The sequence below is a fragment of the Odocoileus virginianus genome, chromosome 4, assembly GCF_023699985.2.
Source record: "Odocoileus virginianus isolate 20LAN1187 ecotype Illinois chromosome 4, Ovbor_1.2, whole genome shotgun sequence".
NCBI classification, from domain to species: Eukaryota; Metazoa; Chordata; class Mammalia; order Artiodactyla; family Cervidae; genus Odocoileus; species Odocoileus virginianus.
The window spans coordinates 60,968,497-60,992,017 of NC_069677.1; the positions used below are offsets into that span (position 1 = coordinate 60,968,497).

Consider the following 23,521-nt stretch of genomic DNA (forward strand, 5'->3'; position numbering starts at 1 on the left):
CAATCTTGTTTAATCTGCTCTCAAAACATATCCAGATAGATCACTTTATATCTTCTTTTAAAGCTACTCCTTGGTGCATGTCACCATGGCCTAGATTATTATAATTCTGTCCCAGTCAGGCTTCCTAACTTTACTCTTGACTTCTTCCAGTCATAGCAACCAGAATGAGCCTGTTAAACTTCAGTCTGATTATGGAGCACAATATGGTATAGCAGTTATGGGCACAGACTCTGGAGCCAGGATGTCTGGGTTCATGTAGCGGTCCTGCCATATATCCTGTGTTTAGTTTGGGGCAACATATTTAAATATAAAATTGAAATAACTTAGTATATAGATTAAAAGTGTTAGTAGTATCTCCATGATAGACATTGCATCTGTTGGATCATCAAAAAAACAAGAGAGTTCCAGAAAAAACATCTATTTCTGCTTTATTGACTATGTCAAAGCCTTTGACTGTGTGGATCACCACAAACTGTAGAAAATTCTGAGAGAGATGGGCATACCAGACCACCTGACCTACCTCTTGAGAAATCTGTATGTAGGTCAGGAAGCAACAGTTAGACCTGGACATGTAACAACAGACTGGTTCCAAATCAGGAAAGGAGTACGTCAAGGCTGTATATTGTCACTCTGCTTATTTAACTTATATGCAGAGGACATCATCAGAAACGCTGGGCTGGAGGAAGCACAAGCTGGAATCAAGATAGCCGGTAGAAGTATCAATAACCTCAGATATGCAGATGACACCACACTTATGGCAGAAAGTGAAGAAGAACTAAAGAGCCTCTTGATGAAAGTGAAAGAGGAGAGTGAAAAAGCTGGTTTAAAACTCAACATTCAGAAAACTAAGATCATGGCATCTGGTCCCATCACTTCAAGGCAAATAGATGGAGAAACAGTGGAAACAGTGGCTGACTTTATTTTGGGGGGACTCCAAAATCACTGCAGATGGTGATTTCAGCCATGAAATTAAAAGATGCTTACTCTTTGGAAGGAAAGTCATGACCAACCTAGACAGCATATTAAAAAGCAGAGACATTACTTGGCCAATAAAGGTCCATCTAATCAAGGCTATGGTTTTTCCAGTAGTCATGTAAGGATGTGAGAGTTGGACTGTGAAGAAAGCTGAGCACTGAAGAATTGATGCTTTTGAACTGTGGTGTTGGAGAAGACTCTTGAGAGTCTCTTGGACTGCAAGGAGATCCAACCAGTCCATCCTAAAGCAGATCAGTCTTGGGTGTTCATTGGAAGGACTGATGCTGAAGCTGAAACTCCAGTACTTTGGCCACCTGATGCGAAGAGTTGACTCATTGGAAAAGACCCTGATGCTGGGAGGGATTGGGGGCAGGAGGCGAAGGGGAAAACAGAGGATGAGATGGCTGGATGGCATCACCGACTCGATGGACATGAGTCTGAGTAAACTCTGGGAATTTGTGACGGACAGGGAGGCCTGGAGTGCTGTGATTCATGGGGTTGCAAAGAGTCGAACATGACTAAGTGACTGCACTGAGCTGCACTGAACTGAACATGATAGACACTATTACTAGTAGCAACAGTAGCAGCAGTGGTAGCTGTAATAGTAGTAGTATTGGTATTTTAGTAACTACTGTGTTGTCGTTTTACTCAAAATCCTCTAGTAGCTTCCCATTGCATTTGGAGTAGAAGTCAGAATCTTTGAAATGCCCTTCTGGGCCCTGCACAACCTAACCACTCTGATTTCTATATGCATCTCATTTTCTCCCTTGCTTAGTCTCCTCTGTGTTCTGTAGTGTACCCCCTGCCCCTTTCCCCTGAAGGGCATATGAGATCTGAAACTGGTTCATTCAGATTCTTCATATTTGTTCTTTCCTCGTATTGGAAAGCATCCACCCAGATATCTGCAAGGTTAACTGCTCCTTCCACCTCACCCCACTTTCTTGATGAAACTTGACTATGCTATTCCAAATGCCAGCAATTTAAGCCTGTCTTTAGCCCTGTAAATTAGAAGAAATTATTTTTTGTTTTGGTTTTTGCTCTTCTGCATTAGAATGTAAACTCCATGATGGCAAAGATTTACTTTTTGTCTCTTGTGTCCACTCTGGAATCTTCAAACCCTGAAAAGTGTCTGTCATATAGTAGGCACACTATAATATTTATTGAAGGAGTGATGAAATTATGGCACTTTAACACTGTTAATTCTCTGTCAGACTCTTCACAGACATTCCTGTCTCTTACAGCTCAGTGCCCCTGGCCATGGCCTCTGTGGTCTGCTACATCTTGGCTGACAGTTTGTCTCTCTCACTGCTAAGCTGTGATTTGCAATTTAACCATTTCTTGTCATTCTGGATACTGAAAACACTATTATTTCCTCCTCATTTCTGAGTATCTCATCTTATCCCATCTTTGAGGCCCACCTGAAATTTTTTTCTTTAGTGGCACTACCGCAGCTACTCTTGACTTCTTTCTTCATTATTTTATTTCATTGGGCTGTTATCTAGAGAGAGCTCAATATGTATGTGTTTACTGGCAAACCTAGAATATAAGTCTTATAATGTGATCCCTGTTCAGCATTATCAGCATCTCCTGGTGCTGATGCTTGGTGCACAGAAATTATTTCCAAATCTCTCTTTATATATAACAAACCAAAAATTCTGGGGATATGGTATAGAAATTTATATTTTAATAAGGCTTTGTGTATTTCTGATACAAGCTGATGCTTGAGAACAACTGGACAAGAACATCAGCATGATGGACTGGACTGGGAGTGTCTGGATTCTTACCAGTTAAATCTTCAGAGTTTAGCAATCCCCAGAGATGGAAGGAAACTAAAGTAGGTGTAGAAGGCCAGAGGTAGAATGTTCTAAGAATGAGTAAACAAAACCTTTTCTCTGAAACATAGAAATTGGGAAATATGTCTACAGGATAAAAGAGAGCCAGGGAAATGGACATCTGTTAGTGAATGCTTAAGTCCATGATTCAGATTTTCTTCTTGTGGAGTTAATTTTGAACAGTAGAAGGTTAGCAGAGAACTTGGAAGTTGTAGCATTAGCTTTGGGTGAATCTTGAGAATGGTAAGCCACTCTAAGACCAAGGTGGAACATGGCCTTTCCTGGATAGTAAACACTTGGGGTACCAGCTCTGAGCCTGGAATATTTTGACAGGAGCTAAAATTGAGGAAGAAGATACAAGACCAGACTCAAGTCATCTTTTGAAATAATATGTTATGATAGGTATCTGACCACTGGTGGGAAAAGTGAACAGAAAACTCAATAACCAAGGAAAGGAACATGTCTCTGCAGAAGAGCTTGGAATGAAGGAACCTGAGGACGGAGACTAGGTTGGTGTGAACTCTTGGAGCAAGGTTAAATGGCCTCAGGGGTGATGTTTAGAGGCCTGGGGTGGGGGGGCTGATTATCATAGAAACATTAAAGTCAAAAAATTGTGTCAACATATAAAGTTAAATATTTTGCTTGAAGACAGGTGATATACATTATACACTTTCTCTCTCTTTATTGCCCGAATGATAATAGACTGAAATCAAACACTTAAAAATAATTGCTCTTTGTGTATTCTGTGTGTTAAGTCTCTTTGGTCACGTCTAACTCTTTGCAACCCCATGGACTGAAGCCCACCAGGCTCCTCTGTCTATGGGGATTCTCCAGGCAAGAATACTGGAGTGGGTTGCCATGCCCTCCTCCAGGGCATGATCCTGACCCAGAGATTGAACCCAAGTCTCTTACATCTCCTGCATTGGCAGGTGGTTTCTTACCACTATTGCTACCTGGGAATCCCAACTTACTCTTTATGAGGGCTTATTTTAATCACATAAGTGTGTTCACTATTTGATATCAATCTTTTAATTTTTTTCCCCCTTAATTTCCAACTGGAATTAAACTGTACTTCAAGCACCAGGATAATATAAACACATGTTCAGAAAGACCTTTTGCTTCCTGTTAAAATGGACCTACAAACACATTATAATGGGCACTAACTCAGAACAGTTAACATGGTCAAGGTTTTATTAATATATTTTTTTGAATGATGTAAAATGGTAAAAGGTCAATTAGGTAGATTTCCTCTGATGCTGTCCTTCAAACATTCTAAGTCCCATGTGAGGTGCACACTTATCCACAAAACACCATCCCCACCCCATGGAGTTAACCTAGATCTGACTGTGGTGCAGGGGTTTGGATTTGACTTGAGGCTGTTCTGGGAGGTTAGCCATCTCAAGGTCTTGAGGTTAGTCATCCACAGACTTGTTCAACAATGACTTGTCAATGAGAATCATCCATGTATGTCTTTTAACATGTGACCTAGTTTAGAATTCAGGAGGTTACTCATCAAAATTTAAAGAAGAAATAAGAAGGAGGAAATATCAGACACATAGACAACAGGGAGCTGATTGTGTCAGAGATAATTCCATCTTAGGTGAGTTTTTGTCAATGTGGCAGATGGAAACACATCGAGAACCTTTTATGTGGGGCTTTATAGCCAATTTTTATAAAGCGAATTTTACTTAGAAAAAACAAATTACGGGACAGAATTATGTTCTTGTTACTTTTGGTGTTTCCAGTATTTGTATACTTTGAGGCATTCTTTTGATTTTTTTTTAACTATCTTTAAAAAATCACAAATCACCTTGCAATCATAGTTGACATAAAAATATTTTTCTTTAAAACATTAATGTATTGATTTGACATAGGTTTTAATAATTCAGAATGGAACCCACAGAATTCCTTGTTTCGAATAATATTAGATAAAACCTCAACAGATTCATCATGTGGTTAGGTTTAACTTCAACCATATGATGAAAGAAATAAATATGAAAAAGTGATACTATAAAAAATGGAGGAACATATGAAAAATTATTTTGTAATTATAATATGTGGAAAGACTTTCTAAAATATAATACAAACCTAGGAATGTAAGAGTTAATGGTTGATAAAAACAATGTTGTAGGAGGAGAGATTTTGCCTGGCAGAAATCAGAGTCAAAACAAAGGTCAAATGATAAATAGTAAATGGGAGGAGTCCTGAGTGTTCATTGGAAGGACTGATGTTGAAGCTGAAACTCCAATACTTTGGCCACCTGATGCAAAGAGCTGACTCATTTGAAAAGACCCTGATGCTGGGAAAGATTGAGGGCAGGAGGAGAAGAGGATGACAGAGGATGAGTTGATTGGATGGCATCATTGACTCAATGGACATGGGTTTGGGTGGACTCCAGGAGTTGGTGATGGACAGGGAGGCCTGCCGTGCTGCGGTTCATGGGGTCGCAAAGAGTTGTACACGACTGAGCGACTGACCTGGACTGAAATGGGAGGAAATTTTTGACCCAGAAATTCTTTTTTAAATTTATTCTACAGATACAATCTTACATGTATGAAATTACTTATGTACATCCTTATCAATTGCAGCTTTTAAGTACAGTATTAGATTGGAAATAATTTAATATCTGCCATTAGTATGGTGGTAATCAAATTATGGTTCATTCATATGATTGAATATCCTGCTGCTGGATTCCATTTGAAAATATATCAAAGATATGTAAAGGTTTTTAAAATGATGAAAAAAATTAATTGCAAAAATAGCAAGAAAACAACAAAATGGCAGTAAGCACATGTCTATCAATAATTATTTGAATGTAAGTGGATTAAATTCTCCAATCTAAATATGTAATGTGGCTGAATAGTTTAACCAAAAAGACTAAGAATTATCTACATGATGCCTGCAAGAGCCTCCTGTAGATATAAGGAAACACACAAATCAAAAGTAAAGGGATAGAAAAATATATTCCATGTGAATGGAAACCAAAAGAAAAACTGGAGTAGCTGTACTTATATTATACAATGTAGACTTTAACACAAAGACTGTAATAAGAGACAGAAAAGATTCTACATAATGAAAAAGGGGGTAGTCAATAAGAAGATACATCATTTGTAATTATTTATGCACTAAATATCAGTTCAGTTCAGTTCAGTTCAGTTGCTCAGTCGTGTCCGACTCTTTGCAACCCCATGAATCGCACCATGCCAGGCCTCCCTGTCCATCACAAACTCCCGGAGTTTACTCAAACACATGTCCATTGAGTCGGTGATGCCATCCAGCCATCTCATCCTCTGTCGTCCCCTTTGCCTCCTGCCCCCAATCCCTCCCAGCATCAGGGTCTTTTCCAATGAGTCAACTCTTCATATCAGGTGGCCAAAGTACTGGAGTTTCAGCTTCAGCATCAGTCCTTCCAATGAACACCCAAGACTGATCTGCTTTAGGATGGACTGATTGGATCTCCTTGTAGTCCATGGGATTCTCAAGAGTCTTCTCCAACACCACAGTTCAAAAGCATCAATTCTTTGGCACTCAGCTTTTTTCACAGTCCAACTCTCACATCCATACATGACCACTGGAAAAACCATAGCCTTGATTAGATGGACCTTTGTTGGCAAAGTAATGTCTCTGCTTTTTAACATGCTGTCTAGGTTGGTCATGACTTTCCTTCCAAAGAGTAAGCATCTTTTAATTTCATGGCTGCAATCACCATCTGCAGTGATTTTGGAGTCCCCCCAAAATAAAGTCAGCCACTGTTTCCACTGTTTCCCCATCTATTTGCCTTGAGGTGATGGGACCAGATGCCATGATCTTAGTTTTCTGAATGTGGAGCTTTAAGCCAGCTTTTTCACTCTCCTCTTTCACTTTCATCAAGAGGCTTTTTAGTTCCTCTTCACTTTCTGCCATAAGTGTGGTGTCATCTACATATCTGAGATTATTGATACTTCTACCGGCAATCTTGATTCCAGCTTGTGCTTCCTCCAGCCCAGCGTTTCTGATGATGTCCTCTGCATATAAGTTAAATAAGCAGGGTGACAATATATAGCCTTGACGTACTCCTTTTGCTATTTGGAACTAGTCTGTTGTTCCATGTTTAGCTCTAACTGTTGCTTCCTGACCTGCATATAGGTTTCTCAAGAGGTAGGTCAGATGGTCTGGTATGCCCATCTCTTTCAGAATTTTCCACAGTTTATTGTGATCCACACAGTCAAAGGCTTTGACATAGTCAATAAAGCAGAAATAGATGTTTTTTCTGGAACTCTCTTGCTTTTTTGATGATCCAATGATGTTGGCAATTTGATCTCTGGTTCCTCTGCCTTTTCTAAAACTAGCTTGAACATCTGGAAGTTTACGGTTCATGTATTGCTGAAGCCTGGCTTGGAGAATTTTGAGCATTTCTTTACTAGTGTGTGAGATGAGTGCAATTGTGTGGTAGTTTGAGCATTCTTTGGGATTGCCTTTCTTTGGGATTGGAATGAAAACTGACCTTTTCGAGTCCTGTGGCCACTGTTGAGTTTTCCAAATTTGTTGGCATGTTGCGTGCAGCACTTTCACAGCATCATCCTTTAGGATTTGAAATAGCTCAACTGGAATTCCATCACCTCCACTAGCTTTGTTCTTAATGATACACTCAATATAGGAGCATCTAAATATGTGAAGCAAATATTAATGAACACAAAGGGAGAAATAAACAGTAATATAATAAGAGTAGGAGACTTTAATACCCTGTTTAATCAATGGTTAGATCATCTAGACTGAAAAATCAATAAGGAAACATCGGCCTTAAATTACATGTTAGATCAGATATTTACAGAAAATTCCATCTAAAAGCAACAGAATGCACATTCTTATGAGGTACATATGGGACATTTTCCAGGACAGGTCATGTGTTAGGTCACAAGACAAATCTTAATTCATTTGTTGTTGTTCAGTTGCCCAGTCATGCCTGACTGTTTGCAACCCCGTGGACTGCAGCACACAAGCCTGTCCTTCCTTCCCACCTCCTAGAGTTTGCCCAAGTTCATGTTTATTGCATCATTGCAGACGGAGAAGAAGGTGTCAGAGGATGAGATGACTGAATGGCATTACCAATGCAGTAGTACATTTAAGAGTATTCAAATCATATCAAACATATTTTTCACCCACAATGGTATTAAGGTAGAAATTAATTACATGAAGAAAAATGGAAAATTCACAAGTATGTAGAGATTAAGCAATATGTTATTGAACAAGCCATGAGTCTAAGAAGAAATCAAAAGAGAGAAAATATACCTTGAGACAAAAATGGAAATGTACCATTCAAAAGTCTTTCTACTAACTTGGAACTTCATTTGTTCTCTACTTCTGGTTCTTTGAGTTGTAAAGTTAGGTTGTTATTTGAAACTTTGCTTGATTCTTGAGGTTGGCATTTATCACTATGAGCTTCCTTCTTAGAGCTGCTTCTTCTGTCTAATGGGCTAATTCAGTTTCCTAGTAATCTGTCTTTTAAAGTTAGTTTATTTTTTAAACTCTGATTTTATTATTTATTTGTTTTTGGTTGCGCTGGGTCTTCATTGCTTTGTGCAGCCTTTTCTCTAGTTGCAGTGAGTGGGAATTACTCTTGCAGTGTGTGAGCACCTCACTGTGGTGGCTTCTCTTGTGGAGCCTGGGCTCTAGGCCTGCAGGCTTCAGTAGTTGCAGCTGGTGGGCTCAGTAATTGTGGCACAGGACTTAGTTGCTCCGTGGCATGTGGAATCTTCTTGGACCAGGGATTGAGCCTGTGTCCCCTGCTTTGGCTGGTGGATTCTTATCCTCTGTGAACCAGGTTCGTCCTCCTAGTAATCTCTTATATGGAAACTTCAACTTGTTAGCCAGTGTGAGGAACTAGCAAGTTGTGGGGTAGTATTCTGAACTGCCAAAATATAGTAGATGCCATAAAACTCTCAAGGCAGGTGAGGAGGTGCTGCTGTACAGATTGAGTTCATTTTATGCTATGTGGGTGCAATGGGAAATGCCCTCTTAAAAAATATAATTATAATGTGTTCATGGCAACGTGGAATGAGAGAAGCAAATGTTTCAGTGTACTTGAGGGTGATGAATGGAAATTGGGCCTTTTGTTTCCTTTTTAGCCCTGCCACACTTTGTCAGGTCTGCTTTTAATTTTGCATCCCAGATTGATTTATTTTCATTCCTTTAGGTTAGGCAAGATTCTTTAAAAAGATTTTTTTTTTTTCCCATTATAGGGAAGTAGGGTTCATCTTGGCTTAGCACCTCACCCTTACAACTTTGTCTCAGATGGGCCACAAGTGCATCTCAGGGTGGCCTCTGACCTTGGATTACTGTTTTGTTTTTGTTTTTCAATTGTAGGTGAATTAGCAGGAGTGTATTATCTCAGTCCCTGCTGTTTCATTCTGGTAATTAACTTTATTACTGATACCCTTTGGTTATGAGTCTAGGAAATATTTTTAGTGCCTATGCAAAACATGGAATAAAGAGCAATAGATCAGACTGTAAATCAAATGCAATAATCTATTTGAACAGACTACACAACCTTGAGACCAGATTTCTGGCAGGCAGTTCATAGTCTCTGCTGAAGCATTTGGCCAGCAGATGGGCTACACCATTGCACTCAAAGGAGGTTCATTCTCATTACCAGTGTCTTTCTATTTTAGAGGTTGCTGTAACCTTTAAACCTTTGGAATTCAACAAATTGGAGCTGCTCTGTTTGTGAAGAGGGCTGGTCCTTTTTCCTTTGACATTAAAATTACCTTCAAGGTATGCGTTTCCTAACTTTTGAAGAGATCAATTGTAGTCTCCAGTCATAAATTCTGGAATATGAGTCTGTATTAGTTTTATAAATACTTGTAAAGATAGCAAACTGCTTTTTCAAGACAGTCCATTCATTCTGGACTTTTTTTTAAAACAAACTTTTAAATTTCTATTGGATAGCCTATTAACTGTTGTGATAGTTTCAGGTGAAACAGCGAAGGAACTCAGCCATACATATACATGTAACCATTCTCCCACAAACTCCCCTCCCATCCAGGCTACTACATACATTCTGGGTACTTTTAATTGTACTTAATATTTAATATACCTGAATGTTTGTGTCCACCCAAAATTTGTATGTTGAAATCCTAATCTACAAAGGTGGGACCTTTGGAAGGTGCTTATGTCATAAGTTTAGAGTCACAATGACTTTGATTAGGGTTTTTATAAAATAGGTTCTGAAGATACCCCAGCCTCTTTCACCATGTTAAAATTATGAATGCACGTATAGTATGAGTTGTTTTATCCTATGCGTGAGAAAGATATTCATTAGGTCTACTTAAGCTGATATCCAGAGATCAAAGTTTATTCTTATTTGCCTTATGTAACACAGTTCTCATAGATGAACGCATTTCATCAAATAGGCATGTTTACTAGTCAACACATATGTTACTACAGTGGCCTGGACATTTTTGTCCCCCTCAAATTCATATGTTGAAATTCTCACCTTCACTATCCAAGGACTTTGGGAAAGACTTAGGTCATGAGGGTAGAGCCGTCATGAATGGGATTAGTTTTCTTATAAAAGAGACTCCATAGGGACTTCCCTGGTGGTCCAGTTGCTGAGACTCCAGACTCCCAATGCAGAGGGCTCAGGTTCAATCTTTGGTCAGGAAACTAGATCCCACATGCTGCAACTAAGAGTTTGCATGCCATAACTAAGACCTGGGTGAAGCTAAATAAATAAATAAATATTTAAAAATAGAGAGAGAGAGAGACCCCAGAGGGTCCCCAGGCCCCTCCTCATGTGAGGACATGGAGAAAAGGCACTGGCTATGAACTGAGAAAAGAGGTACTTCTGAGGAGTGGAGGTTGTCTTAGTGCACTTTGATCTTCCGGTGCCCAGGGCCTCTGGAGGTCTTAATCTGATCCTGTTTCACTCGATATATGGTGTTGACCTTCTGGTTCCAGAAGAGTTTATCCTAACTTAATGTTCTCCTGGACCATTTGCCATCCAGTCTGTTACACAAAACTAGCAATACTCACCCTCTGTAGTCCCACTACCCATACTGCTAGGGTGACCAACTCATCCTGGACTTTTCAAGTGTTAAAACTGAAAGCCTTGTATTCTGGGAAACTTTTTAGTCCTGAACATACTGGAATGGTTGGCTACCCTACATGCTTCCCTTCCCCCACTACCCCCCAGCTCATCTCATTTGCTTTATGTCTGTGTGTTGTCCAGAGTAGGGCTTCATATGTGACTCAATGGTAAAGAATCTGCCTGCCAATACATGAGATGCAGGAGATGCAGGTTCAATCCCTGGCTCGGGAAGTAGGAAATGGAGTATGAAATGGCTCCAGTATTCTTGCCTGGAATATTCCATGGAAAGAGGAGCCTGGCAGTCTGCAGTCTATGGGGTTGAAAAGTGGGCACGACTTTGTGACTGAGAACATTGTAGGCTGTGGAACTTAAGCATCCATCTAAATATTAACATGTGTGAAGATGTTCCCTATGTAGCATTAATGCTTGGAAGTTATTTTTTTCTTTAAGCCTTTCCTCGCTCCCCTTTTTCCTACAGAAATACTAAGGAATTCTCTGATGTCTCTTTGACATATCCTTTTTAGGTTTTTTTCCTCAAAATTGTGGCATGAATTGCTCTTGAGGAATTTTGATCTCTTGAATTTCTTTCAACAGTTCCACAAAATAAAATGTGTTTTCTTGCCACCTAGACTCCATGACTTCAGTGTGTCACAGTGTTTAAGTGACTCAGTGCTTAAAAACAGCAACAAAATTGTGTAATGAGACTAGAAAAGCCACTTTTTTTTAGTAATTAAGAATCATCAATTCCTGATTATCACCAGTTGCAGGTTCTTGGACAAGTTTGATTTTCTCTTCAGGTCTTGGTTTCCTTCCCTATAAAAAAAGTGGATTTTGCTAGACTAAACTCTGGGATCACAGTTTATGCTAAAATGAAATGATTCTCATGTGTATACCTATGTTGGTGTTTGACAGAAAACAACAAATTCTGTAATGCAATTATACTTCAATTAAAAAAGAAATTTAAAAAAATGAAATGATTCTCAACCAGTAGAGAAGCAGGGTGTGATCATCTTATCTATTAAATATTTCCTTATGGAGTCTATTTGGAGTCTTTTCTGTATCTCTCTAGCGTGGCCTCTGAATCCAGAATCTAATAGTCAGGTATCAGATATATAATCAGTTAGGCCCTTAGTGCCTTTTTCAGATGAAGACTTGCTGCCTGTAGCTAGAAGCATAATGGGTAAGCTCTCACCAAGACAATTCCCAGGCTCCCCAATTCAGTAGGAGGACTCAGATGATTCAGCATATCCTCATATTGATAGCTATGACTGTTAACATTGAAAGAATACCAAGCACAGTCAACAAAGGGAAAAGGCACATAGGTAAAGTCCAGGGAAACCAGACACAGCTTCCAAGAGTCTTTTCTCAGGGGAGTCACCAGCAACTAGTTGTGATCACACATGTGAAATGTTAATTATCGGAAACACTTGTTAGAGACTTGTTAGAGACTTAGGTTTTTATTCAGGGCTGGTCACAGAGGCAACTTCTGTACCAGAATTCCAAACTCCTAGAAGGAAAGCTGGTGTTCAGCATAAATACCTTGTTTGTACAATTCAGATACAAGGAGCTGCTCTTATCTGGGAATGATGGAAATTGTCTCCAAAGTCAGGTTTCCAGATGCCAGTTGGGCATCAATCCTGCAAAATAAGATTGAAGTCTTAGGCTTGCTGTGTTATCTCTTTTGTACATGTAATAAAACAAATTTTGCTTCCAGTCTCTTGACCTTTCACCACCAAGTGAGGCACATGAAACACTGGAAAGAAATGGACTGTGGGGAATAACTGAAATTCCACTTTCTGCTATGCTGGTAACTTGGGTGACTTTGGCTAAGTTAAACTGTTTAACCTTAGTTTTTCCATCTGTGAATTGGATGTGATAATGCAAACTCCACAGGGATTTTTCTGGGAACAAATTATTTTGTACATCCAAAGAATCTGCCTGCAGTGTGGGAGACCCAGGTTCAATCCCTGGGTCAGGAAGATCCCCCTGGAGAAGGAAATGGCAAACCACTCCAATATTCTTGCCTAGAGAGTTCCATGGACAGAGGAGCCTGGCAGGCTACACTCCTTAGAGCTGAAAAGAGTCAGACATGACTGAAGGGACCTAACATGCACACAAGTACAGATAAAACATAACATCCATTGTTCCTGTATCTGCTCATTCAACAAAATGTTTATTAAGAATCGATTGCATGCTAAACACTATGATAGGCCCTGGAGGTATAGGGCTGAGCAAAAAACATCCTGCCTCTTTGGAATTAACAGTCTAGTTGGGGAAAGAGACTCTAATCTCAAATAATAACTGAGTAAATTAATATATAATTATAGTTTGTCATAAAGTGCTCCAAAAGAGAGGTAGAGAATGCAGTAGGAATGTATAATGGGCATTGACCTGCTTGAGTAGGTCAGAGAAGACTCCCCTGAGAAAATGGAATATATATATGTGTGTGTGTGTGTGTGTGTGTGTGTGTGTGTGTGTGTGTATAAGAATCTCAATGAGTTGAATAGGCAGTGGCTACTTCAAGAGATCAGAGGAGACATTAGATAAAGCCTTTGCATCTGCAGTAATCTTCAGGGTGGGAGGAGGGAGCAGGCCATTGTTGGAGAACAGAAAAGAAGGTCTGCAGTTGGAGGAGAGAGAGCAAAATGGAGAATAAGATCAAAGAGGGTAGAGGTAGTCAAGAACAACTTTGAGGTAATGGAGCTTGGTCACCATTCTAAGAGCAATGGAAAGTAATTTAAGGATGTTTAGCAGCGGAGTAATGTGGTTAGATATCTAAGGCTTCTGAAAGATAAGTCTGCATTGTAGAGATATGATTGGAGTGGGTGTAGTGGGGTTTAGGAGTGTATTGTGGAAATGGACTAGTCATAACTTGAGTAAACTTGCTTGGAGATGGAGAGAAATGAAAAGACTTGAGAAGATGTATGTACACTTTCTATATTACTTTAATAAACAGCTTCCACTTGAACTCTTTTTACATAGATTTGTTCCCCCATTTTAGTTGCCATCCACCCCCAGCTCTTTTCTGTAAGGGATGCATTCCAAGACCCCTAGTGGATGCCTGAAACTGTGGATAGTCCCAAACTCTATATGTACTGTTTTTTCCTATACATATTATGTATCTATAGTGAAGTTTAATTTATAGGTTAGGCACAGTAACAGATTAACAGCAATCATTAATAGAATAGTTATAACAATGTAATATAATAAAGGTTTTGTGAATGTGATCTTTCAAAATATCTTATTTATAAACTTAATGCCTTTTCTATATTAACTAAGGACTTAACCATGCACTATGGCTGTGTCTGTTACAGTTTGAAGTGAGAAAGTTAATCTAGCATGCATTTCTTTTTCTTTCTTCACAATTTCACAGATAGAGGATTTGTTCTTAGTGTAGGTAGATCTTAGAAATCTCAGCTTTTTTTCCTTATTAAGTCAGAACTTTCACCTTTTCATTTAAAGGAAGCACTTTATGGCTCTCTTTGGTGTATTTGGTTTTTTTTTTTGTCTGTTTTTTTTTTCCATTTATTTTTATTAGTTGTAGGCTAATTACTTTACATCATTGCAGTGGCTTTTGTCATACATTGAAATGAATTAGCCATGGATTTACATGTATTCCCCATCCCGGTCCCCCCTCCCTCTTTGGTGTATTTGAATTGCCAACAATACTAGTCTTGTGCTTTGGGGCCATAAGGATGACTTATGGCCCCAAAGCACAAGTCAAATAAGGGTGACTTGAAGACAAACACTGTGATGCTGTGACACTGGATCTGATGGCTGAGACAATTACTAAGTGACTTACTGATGAGATACACTGGACAGGGGAATGATTCAGGTCATGGGTGGGAGAGAGCAGGATGACAAGAGATTTTACCAAGCTACTGTGAACTGAAATATTTTCTGCCATATTGATGAGCAAGAAATGTCACAGCTATCAGTGATTCCAGCACTCCAGATGTGAATGAGAGCTCCCTGAAGGGAATACAATGCCTGTGATCCTGCAGATGCTGCCACACCCCATGATGATTGATGAGAAGCTGGAGGGAGGCGATGCAATAAGCCGCCATCCACCATATCTGCCACCCCTTAAGGTGAACAAGGAATCAAGGACATAAACAATCAAGAAACAAGATTTGGCCCTAGATCGCTGAGGTGCATAGGAAAGGAATGAATTCAGTGAGCCCAGAGGCTTGCCTCTTTCCATACACAGAGAAATGCTAGATACCTTAGCTTGATATCTGGTTTTCCTTATTTAACAGTAATCTTTGATGTTCAGACTGTCTACCTGTTTTGCTGAAAAACTGATTCCCTGTCCTGCCTCCTTGGAGCATACTCTCAGGGCTACAGTCTCCCAGGCCTGGAGTCCTTAACATTCCCACCAAATTCTCTGCTTTCAGGTTGTAACTGAGTTTTTAGTCAATTCTACTCAGAATGGTGTACAGTTTAACAACTTATGAATTATTTATTTTGAGAATTTTCCATTTAATATTTTCAAACCATGATTGACCCATGGGTGACAGAACCATGGATAAAGGGACAGTGCTATACCAGTATTATGAAATCTTGAAAGTTGAAAGACATTTGTAGGGATGTGGATGGACCTAGAGACTGTCATACATAGTGAAATAAGTCAGAAAGAGGAAATCAAATATTGTATATGTGGTATCTAGAAAAATGGTATAGATGAACTTATTTACTAAACAGAAGTAGAGACACAATCATAGGAAACAAACTTATGAACAAGAAGGGGGAAAATAGAGTAGTGGGATGAATTGAGAGATTGGGATTGACATATATACATGATTATATATAAAAATAGGTAAGTAATGATAATCTAGTGGAGGTGAAGGAATTCTAGCTGAGCTATTTCATATCCTAAAAGATGATGCTGTGAAAGTGCTACACTCCATATGCCAACACATTTGAAAAGCTCAGCAGTGGCTACAGGACTTGGAAAAGGTCAGTTTCATTCCAGTCCCAATAAAGGACAAGGCCAAAGAATGTTCAAACTGCTGCATAGTTACACTTCATTTCATGTGCTAGCAAGGTAATGCTCAAAATCCTTCAAGCTGGGCTTCAACAGTACATGAACTGAGAACTTCCAGATGTACAAACTGTATTTAAAAAAGGCAGAGGAACCAGAGACCAAATTGCCAACGTCTGTTGGATCATAGAAAATGCAAAAGAATTCCAGAAAAACATCTACTTCTGCTTTACTGACTACGCTAAAGCCTTTGAATATGTGGATCACAACAAACTGTGGAAAATTCTTAAAGAGATGAGAATGTCAGACCACTTTACTTGCTTCCTGAGAAACCTATATGGAGGTCAAGAAGCAATAGTTAGAACCGGTCATGGAACAATGTATTGGTTCAAAATTGGAAAAGAAGTATGTCAAGGCTGTATATTGTTAAGCTGTTTGTTTAACTTACATGCAGAATGCATCATGCAAAATGCTGGGCTGGATAAAGCACAACCTGGAATCAAGAATGCAGGGAGAAATATCAATAACCTCAGATATACAGATGATACCACCCTTATGACAGAAGCAAAGAGGAACTAAAGAGCTTCTTGATGAAGGTGCAAAAGAAGAGTGAAAAGCTGGCTTAAAACTCATCATCCCAAAAGCTAAGATCATGGCATCTGGTCCCATCACTTCATGGCAAATAGATGGGGAAACAATGGAAGTAGTGACAGGCTATTTTCTTGGGCTCCAAAATCACTGCAAATGGTAACTGCAGCCTTGAAAGTAAAAGACACTTGCTGCCTGGAAGATAAGTTATGACCAACCTAGACAGTTTATTAAAAAGCAAGCAGAAACATTACTTTGCTGACCTATGTCCGTATAGTCAAAGCAATGGTTTTTCCACTAGTCATGTATGGATATGAGAGTTGGACCATAAAGAAGGCTGGGTGCTGAAGAATTGATGCTTTTGAACTGTGGTATTGGAGAAGACTTTTGAGAGTTCCTTGGACAGCAAGGAGCTCAAACCAGTTAATCCTAAAGGAAATGAACCCTGAACCTTCATTTGAAGGACTGCTGCTGAAGCTGAAGCTCCAATACTTTAGCTACCTGTTACGAAGAGCCGACTCATTAGAAAAGACCCTAATGCGGGAAATGATTGAAGGCAGGAGGAGAAAGGGACAACAGAGGAGAGATGGTTGAATGGCATCACTGACTGAATGATGATGGGCAAGAGTTTGAGCAAGCTCCAGGAGATGGTGAAGAAAAGGGAAGCCTGACATGCTACCGTCCATGGGGCTCAAAGAATCAGACAGGCCTGAGCTACTGAACAACAACAGAGAATCTCCTCTACAGCTCAGGGAACTCTACTCAGTGCTCTGTGGTGACTTTAAAAAGAGAGGATATATGTATGCATGTATCTGATTCACTTTGCTGTACTTTAGAAAGTAACACAACATTGTAAGCAACTGTACTCCACTAAAAATTAATTAATGATAAAAAAGACATTCAGCTCTTGAATAAATAACTGATAGAGGTGGAGATTGAGTTATATAACTTGCTGAGATTTGCATTTCGACTACAACCTCCCTTACACATTTATCTTTTGAGGAGAAAAAGTAAGACACTGTCTAACACATATGTAGTATCATACACTTTGTATACATTAACTTATTAATCATCACAGCAAGCCTATCAGGTGCTATTATTACATTTATATTATAAGTGAGAAACATGAGACACAGGCTTTAAGTAACTGACCAATTTCAAACAAGTAGTAAGTGGTAGGTCTGAGACTGGAACCCATATAGTTTGTTGTCATATCCATATGGCCAACCACAGTGGCAAACTATAATGTTTAGGCCAAATCCGGCCCATAACTGTTTTTATGCAGCCAGCCAGAAAACCTAGAAATTTAAAAAAAAAATTTTTTTTTTAATGTTGCCAAAACCAAAAGTAGCTTTTTTTTTCTTTGTATTTTGCTACTTTGCAGTATTTGTGTGTGGGTTTTTTTTTTTCCTTTAATTTGAAAGGGACAGCACTGTGTATGTTTATAAACTAAATGAAGATAAGATATTATTTTGTATAAACATTCATCTGAGAACAATCAGAGCCGTAGCCACACGGTGCTGACTTCTCTGCAGCACAAACCTGGTCATCTTAATGACTGTATAAAAGGAAGACTTGAAAAATCACGTGGATTCGTATTCCCACCCTTCCCCTCCCATTGAGTCTTCTGATCAAAAAAAAAAAAAAAAAAAGGCTCATATTGAATCATTTTCTTTCTCTTTTCTAGAAATTGGGTGGTTGTACCAGAATGGAATTTTGCTCCTTGGTTATCCTGTGCTTCAGATGATTATAATCTAACCTAAAAAAATAAATAAATAAATAAAATTTTAGAAATGTTTTAAAGAAGAAAGAAAAAAGAGAATCATGACAGAGATTACATATAGACTACAAAGCCTAAAATATTTACTATTTGGACTTTTACAGTGAAAGTTTGCTGGCTCTTATGATAACCATTCCTAGAAAATGTGTTCCTTGAATAGAAAGTTGAGCACCACTGAGTTTTAAAGATGAAAGATACTTCTTTCATAAAATGAGTTATAGCAGAGTAAGGGCAATGTACTCAGAGCTCCTTCTCGGGTAGAATTTTTTTTTTCTTTTTTTGATTTTTGCAAATTTAAAATTAAGACTGAGTGTAGAGAAAGTTTCTTGGCAAGATAGGAGATTTATCCCTCTGAGTAAGATCAAAGGTAGCTGGGCTGGTGCTGAGTTACTGAATGTGCTGCCTGTCATTAAGACAATGAATTTCATCTGGATTTATGGGCTGATCAGAGAATCATTTGGAGATAGGACACATAAGCCAAAAACTTTCTATTTTAAAGCTATGATTTGTTTTTGGAAAGAAAATTTAGGTCAACACTAAAAATTGATAAATTCTGTTATTAAATCAACATCTAGACAAAAAACATGACTCTAACAATGCGTTTTTCTCTGAGTTGTAAATTTATTGAGAGAGAACATAGTGTTGTGTTTGTTTGTTTGTTTTTGCCTTTCTAAATAAATTGTCTTGATTTTTGGAGAAGTTGTGTTATTCATCTAAATTTTTCTAGAGAGCTAAGTATTAAGCCACTAAAATATTTATTAAACCTTACTATAGTGCTAGGTATTTTGGTGGACTTTGTATATATGATTATAGAAGGATTTTTTTTTTTGGCTCTGATATGATTTTCATTTGATAAACGGTTCACATCGACCACACTCTATTGATGCCTTACATGTTTCTTGCTCGTGGTAACTGCATTAATCCACTTTCTGACAGAGTCAGGCCGTGGCTCTCGAGGTTATATTTGGCCAGATTTGGGCTTATCTTTTCTTTACCACATTCTTAGACTGGTTTTGTTAGTGGTTGATGGGTGTCCATTTGTCAAGCCCATTTTCTCAACATCTCACTTGATCCTTTTGGTTGTTGTGGGTGGATTGGGTAAGGTACTAATTATAGTTGTTTAAATTATAATACTCTTTGTTTAGAAAATTTTTTTCTGTCTATTCCATTTTTCCTTTTCAGACTGTTAAAACAAGTTTTACATTGAATATTTTTCAGATTGGAATATTATGGATAATGCTTTTTAATTGTAGGAATTTCCAAACATATGTAAATGGAATTCAGTTTTAAGCATCATCATATGTGGGCAATCTTGTCTAATTTTTTATCTTCCTCCTCCATTGCCTCCTATCTACCCCTAAGAATTTTAAAACAGATCACAAACACTATATCCTTTCATTGGATAAATACTTGAATATTTTCTCTAAATTATCAGGACCCTTTAAAAAATATCAGCACCATTATTAGCATGCTAAAATGAGCAATAGTTTCTTAATATTTACAAATATAAGTTGGTGTTCAAATTTCCCCAATTTTCTCACAGATACCTTATTAGTAGTCGACTTTCCATGTCAGGACCCTAATAAAGGCAGTGATTATGTTTGGTTGCCTGGTCTCTTAATTCTGGTGGGATATGGTATGTTAGTTTCCCTTTCCTCTTTTTCTCTTTTGACATTGATTCTGGAGATCAGTGGTCTTCTGTTCTAATACTTCTGGTAAACTTATGGTACGAATTTTCCTGGAATTCCTGGAATCCTGTTAAATGTAGCTTAAAGTTTTTAACAATAATACGTCATAAGACAGTGGGCAAGTTGAACTGTTGAACTACTGGCTGGCAAGAACTTGTGAATGGTACATGTCAGCACTTTCTTCTTTTACTTCCCCTAGTTTAGTAAATTTTTCTCACAGTTATAATACTATTAGCAGGTAAGAAGAAACAAACATTTGTATGTAATATTATTGATGAGAACTTTCTTTGATGAAATTATTTATTAACTTGGTTTTGCTTTTTTGTAATTAGCAATAATACTGAAACAACAGGAGTCCTTATTTGGCATAGGATTGCCAGACACAGTCAGGCTACGTATTTTTAGTTTTGCCTTCTGAGTCATTAGATTAGGTAATATTTCTGTCTGCCTGAGGGTCTGGCCAACATTACTTTCCTATTAAGGATGGTGAAATCCTTGCTGTTAATTTTGTGCTGAAAATTATAAGTATAAAGATACATCTAGGCAAAATCTGTAAACTTATAGCTAATACTCTATGATTTATGTAGAAAAAGCTAATAAAGCTGTCTTTAAATACAGTCATTTTATGATAGCAAAGAGTACTTAAAAAATATTTCCTTTACTCTTATGAAATAGAATCTAGTATTCTTTTATTCAGAATTTATTGTGAATGATAATATGTCAAGTTTTCTTAATTGATTAAGCCCTGTTTGAAACAAATGAATTTTTGTTTTTTAAAAAAGAATAATTTATTGGAAAATTGCTGACAGCTTTATTGAAAATGACTTTTATTTTTGCTTGAATATCTGTTTCTCATAATGGTGAAAGTTATGTGAGAAATACACATTTCTAGAAAAATATATGAGTGTTAATATTTATCTTCATGGTAATGTTTTCCTTTTTGTTGATTGACTTGCTTGAATTGATTTCAATAAGTGTGTTACACTTATTTATATTTTGTTTATTTTCAAAATTTGATGATTACCTTGGATCATATGAAATAGTTTTTAATTGTTATAATACATTAATGCTATGTATTTCATTTTCAATGGTTGTCTATTGTTTAGGAGATACTTAACACTGTAAATTTTTTCTTATTAATAACAGTAATTGAGAGTCAAATGACATAACTCAGTGCTTAGAATGTCAAAAAGACATTTTGTTTTCTCAGTTAATTTTGCTTTCTTAGCCCACTGGTCCCCTGATACCCTAAGGTTTTGCTTTCTTAATCCACTGGTCCTCCGATACCCTAAGGTTTAAAAAAGAAAATGCTCTAGCACCTTTGGGGTTTTCTGATGCGTTTGTTTCTTTTTTGCATTTGTCCAACATATCTTTTCCTGATAAGCATTTTTCCTTAATAGCTTCTATAGGTAATTTGAGATGACTTCGTAAATATATTTTCTTCTATTAAGAAGAGGTGTTTTGTTAGGTTGAAAATAATAATCCATTATAAAATGATGACTCAAAGCTGTGTATTTGCTAGGGCAGTGTTGATTTCGGTTCCTTTTGTTCTTTATTTATTTATTTTCCTTTTATTCTTTAAAGAAAAAACAAAACACTGAAGGTGATATAAATGTGGATTTTATAAACTTCACATTTACAAACATTCTTTGATAGGAAAAATATTAAGATTCTGTTTCTAAGTATTTTTTCCCAATTTGTCATAAGTTATTTGAAAAAGTTAGGATTAATCTCATGATCAGATCTTTTTGTTTTGTATGTGTGCTTTGAGGAATGTAATGTCCTTCTGAACCTAATGGATATGTGTATTCATCAGCGATGATTTATAGGTGGCAATAAAGCTGATTGATTAAGTAATATGTAGGAGAGTTTCTCTTTACAGATAAAACCTTGTGCAATTTTATGGAAGTGTTTCTGTTAGTGCTGAAATCCTCCATTGAGGGCATGCTTTATTGTAAATATTAATATACTTTCTTACCATTAAAATAATTCATTATTTGACAGTCTGTCATTTGGTAGTAATAGAACCAATTTTAATTGCCTAGTTTTTCAATAGCTCTTTGTTTAGCCTCATGTAGACTAACAAACCAGAACATTCCCATGGGTTTAATGGGGTCTCTAATCACTATAGTGATCTCTGTAAAGTGTGAGTAGTTAGACTCTTAGTAAACTGTCTTATGTTATTCCTTCTGTCTTTGCAGATAAATTATTGGTCATAACTGTAGCAACAAAAGAAAGTGATGGATTCCATCGATTTATGCAATCAGCCAAATACTTCAATTATACTGTGAAGGTATGGTATATCTTTTAATTCATGGAGATTTTAGACTGTGTGCCTGAAGTACATTTTTCATAATGAAAACAATAACAACAGCAACATGATCTATAATCCACAGGAGGGAGATGAAATTTGATTACATAATTGTTGTTAGTTTACACTTACTTGATTGTTTTACATAGGTTTCGGCCTTGTTAATACTATGCCACTCAAGCAATAATTTCCTAGTATTCACTAATGCTTTGTATAAACATGTTCTATAAAACAACAGAAGGATATTTAGAAGGATATATACACACACACATATATATATTTGTTTTGCAGAGTCTTATATGGGTATAACATAATTAAGATTTTATAGTAATTTTTTCACTTTGAAGATTTTTTTTGTAGTGGGTTTGTCTACCTTGGTATATTTATTCATTTAGGAGAATTGGAAACATTACTGTGAAGCAGATGCTTTTTTTGTTCCATTGTTGGGAGGTGCTTTTCTTGTTTTTTGTTTGTTTTAGAGGAATTTAGTAACATTATAAAAGGGCTGTATAACTTATCTGTAGGAGAATATCTTATTGATAAATGGTCAGAAGAAACTTGGGAAATTTGGTAGGACTAGTAAACTGAGCTATGTAAGACCTGCTTTGTTTTTTTAAAAGTTATTTATTTTTTTAATAGAAATGAGGCTCTATCAGCTAAGTCTTTTCCACATATAGAGAAGAAGAGGGAGATATCCCAAGGTAGGAAAAGAAACAAATGAATTTAATACATTTACACAACAAAACAATAAAACTTAAAAAAAACAAGGAGAGAGAGATTGCTTTTTGCTTAGGGAAAAAGTGAGCTGTTCTAGAATATAATGTGCAAAAAAGATAATATTTGCTACATAACTGCTAGAAGACTAGGTACATATGTTAATGTAGAACAACTGTTAAAACAAGCTAACTTTGCTAAAGAAAGAGATCTAGGTGTTTAATACAGGATAAAGGAGAAATACATTAGAGAAGTTTGTTAGGATACAGAGGAAGTACTGTAGTATTTCCTACATGGAAATGGAGAAAAATTATGGTAAGATAATTCTGAAATCCAATGAAGGATATCATAAGGGTTCAGAATGGGGAGAGTGTGGTACATTTCTTATGTGTGAGACACTGTTAAGACCTTTATACATGGCATGCTGTTGGTTCATTATATAAACCATGTAAGGTAGGTATTACTTTGCTTATGAGCGAGGAAATTTGCCCCAGGGCATGTAACTTTAAGGGGTCAAATTTTGGACCCCAGCACCCTTTCTCTGACTCTGGAACTTTTGATCCTTCTGCTGTCTTTCCATTATG

General features: G+C 37.3%; 1 protein-coding gene across 2 annotated transcripts in view; it reads left to right on the forward strand.

Annotated features, from left to right (window-relative positions):
* Nucleotides 1-23,521, forward strand: part of PLOD2 (procollagen-lysine,2-oxoglutarate 5-dioxygenase 2) — a 131,002-nt gene that overhangs the window by 30,373 nt on the left and 77,108 nt on the right. For both annotated transcript variants that reach the window (XM_020872192.2, XM_020872193.2), the window contains exon 2: nucleotides 22,114-22,205. In XM_020872192.2, coding sequence (XP_020727851.2) covers nucleotides 22,114-22,205 — 92 coding nt within the window. The remainder of the gene's footprint in view (nucleotides 1-22,113; nucleotides 22,206-23,521) is intronic.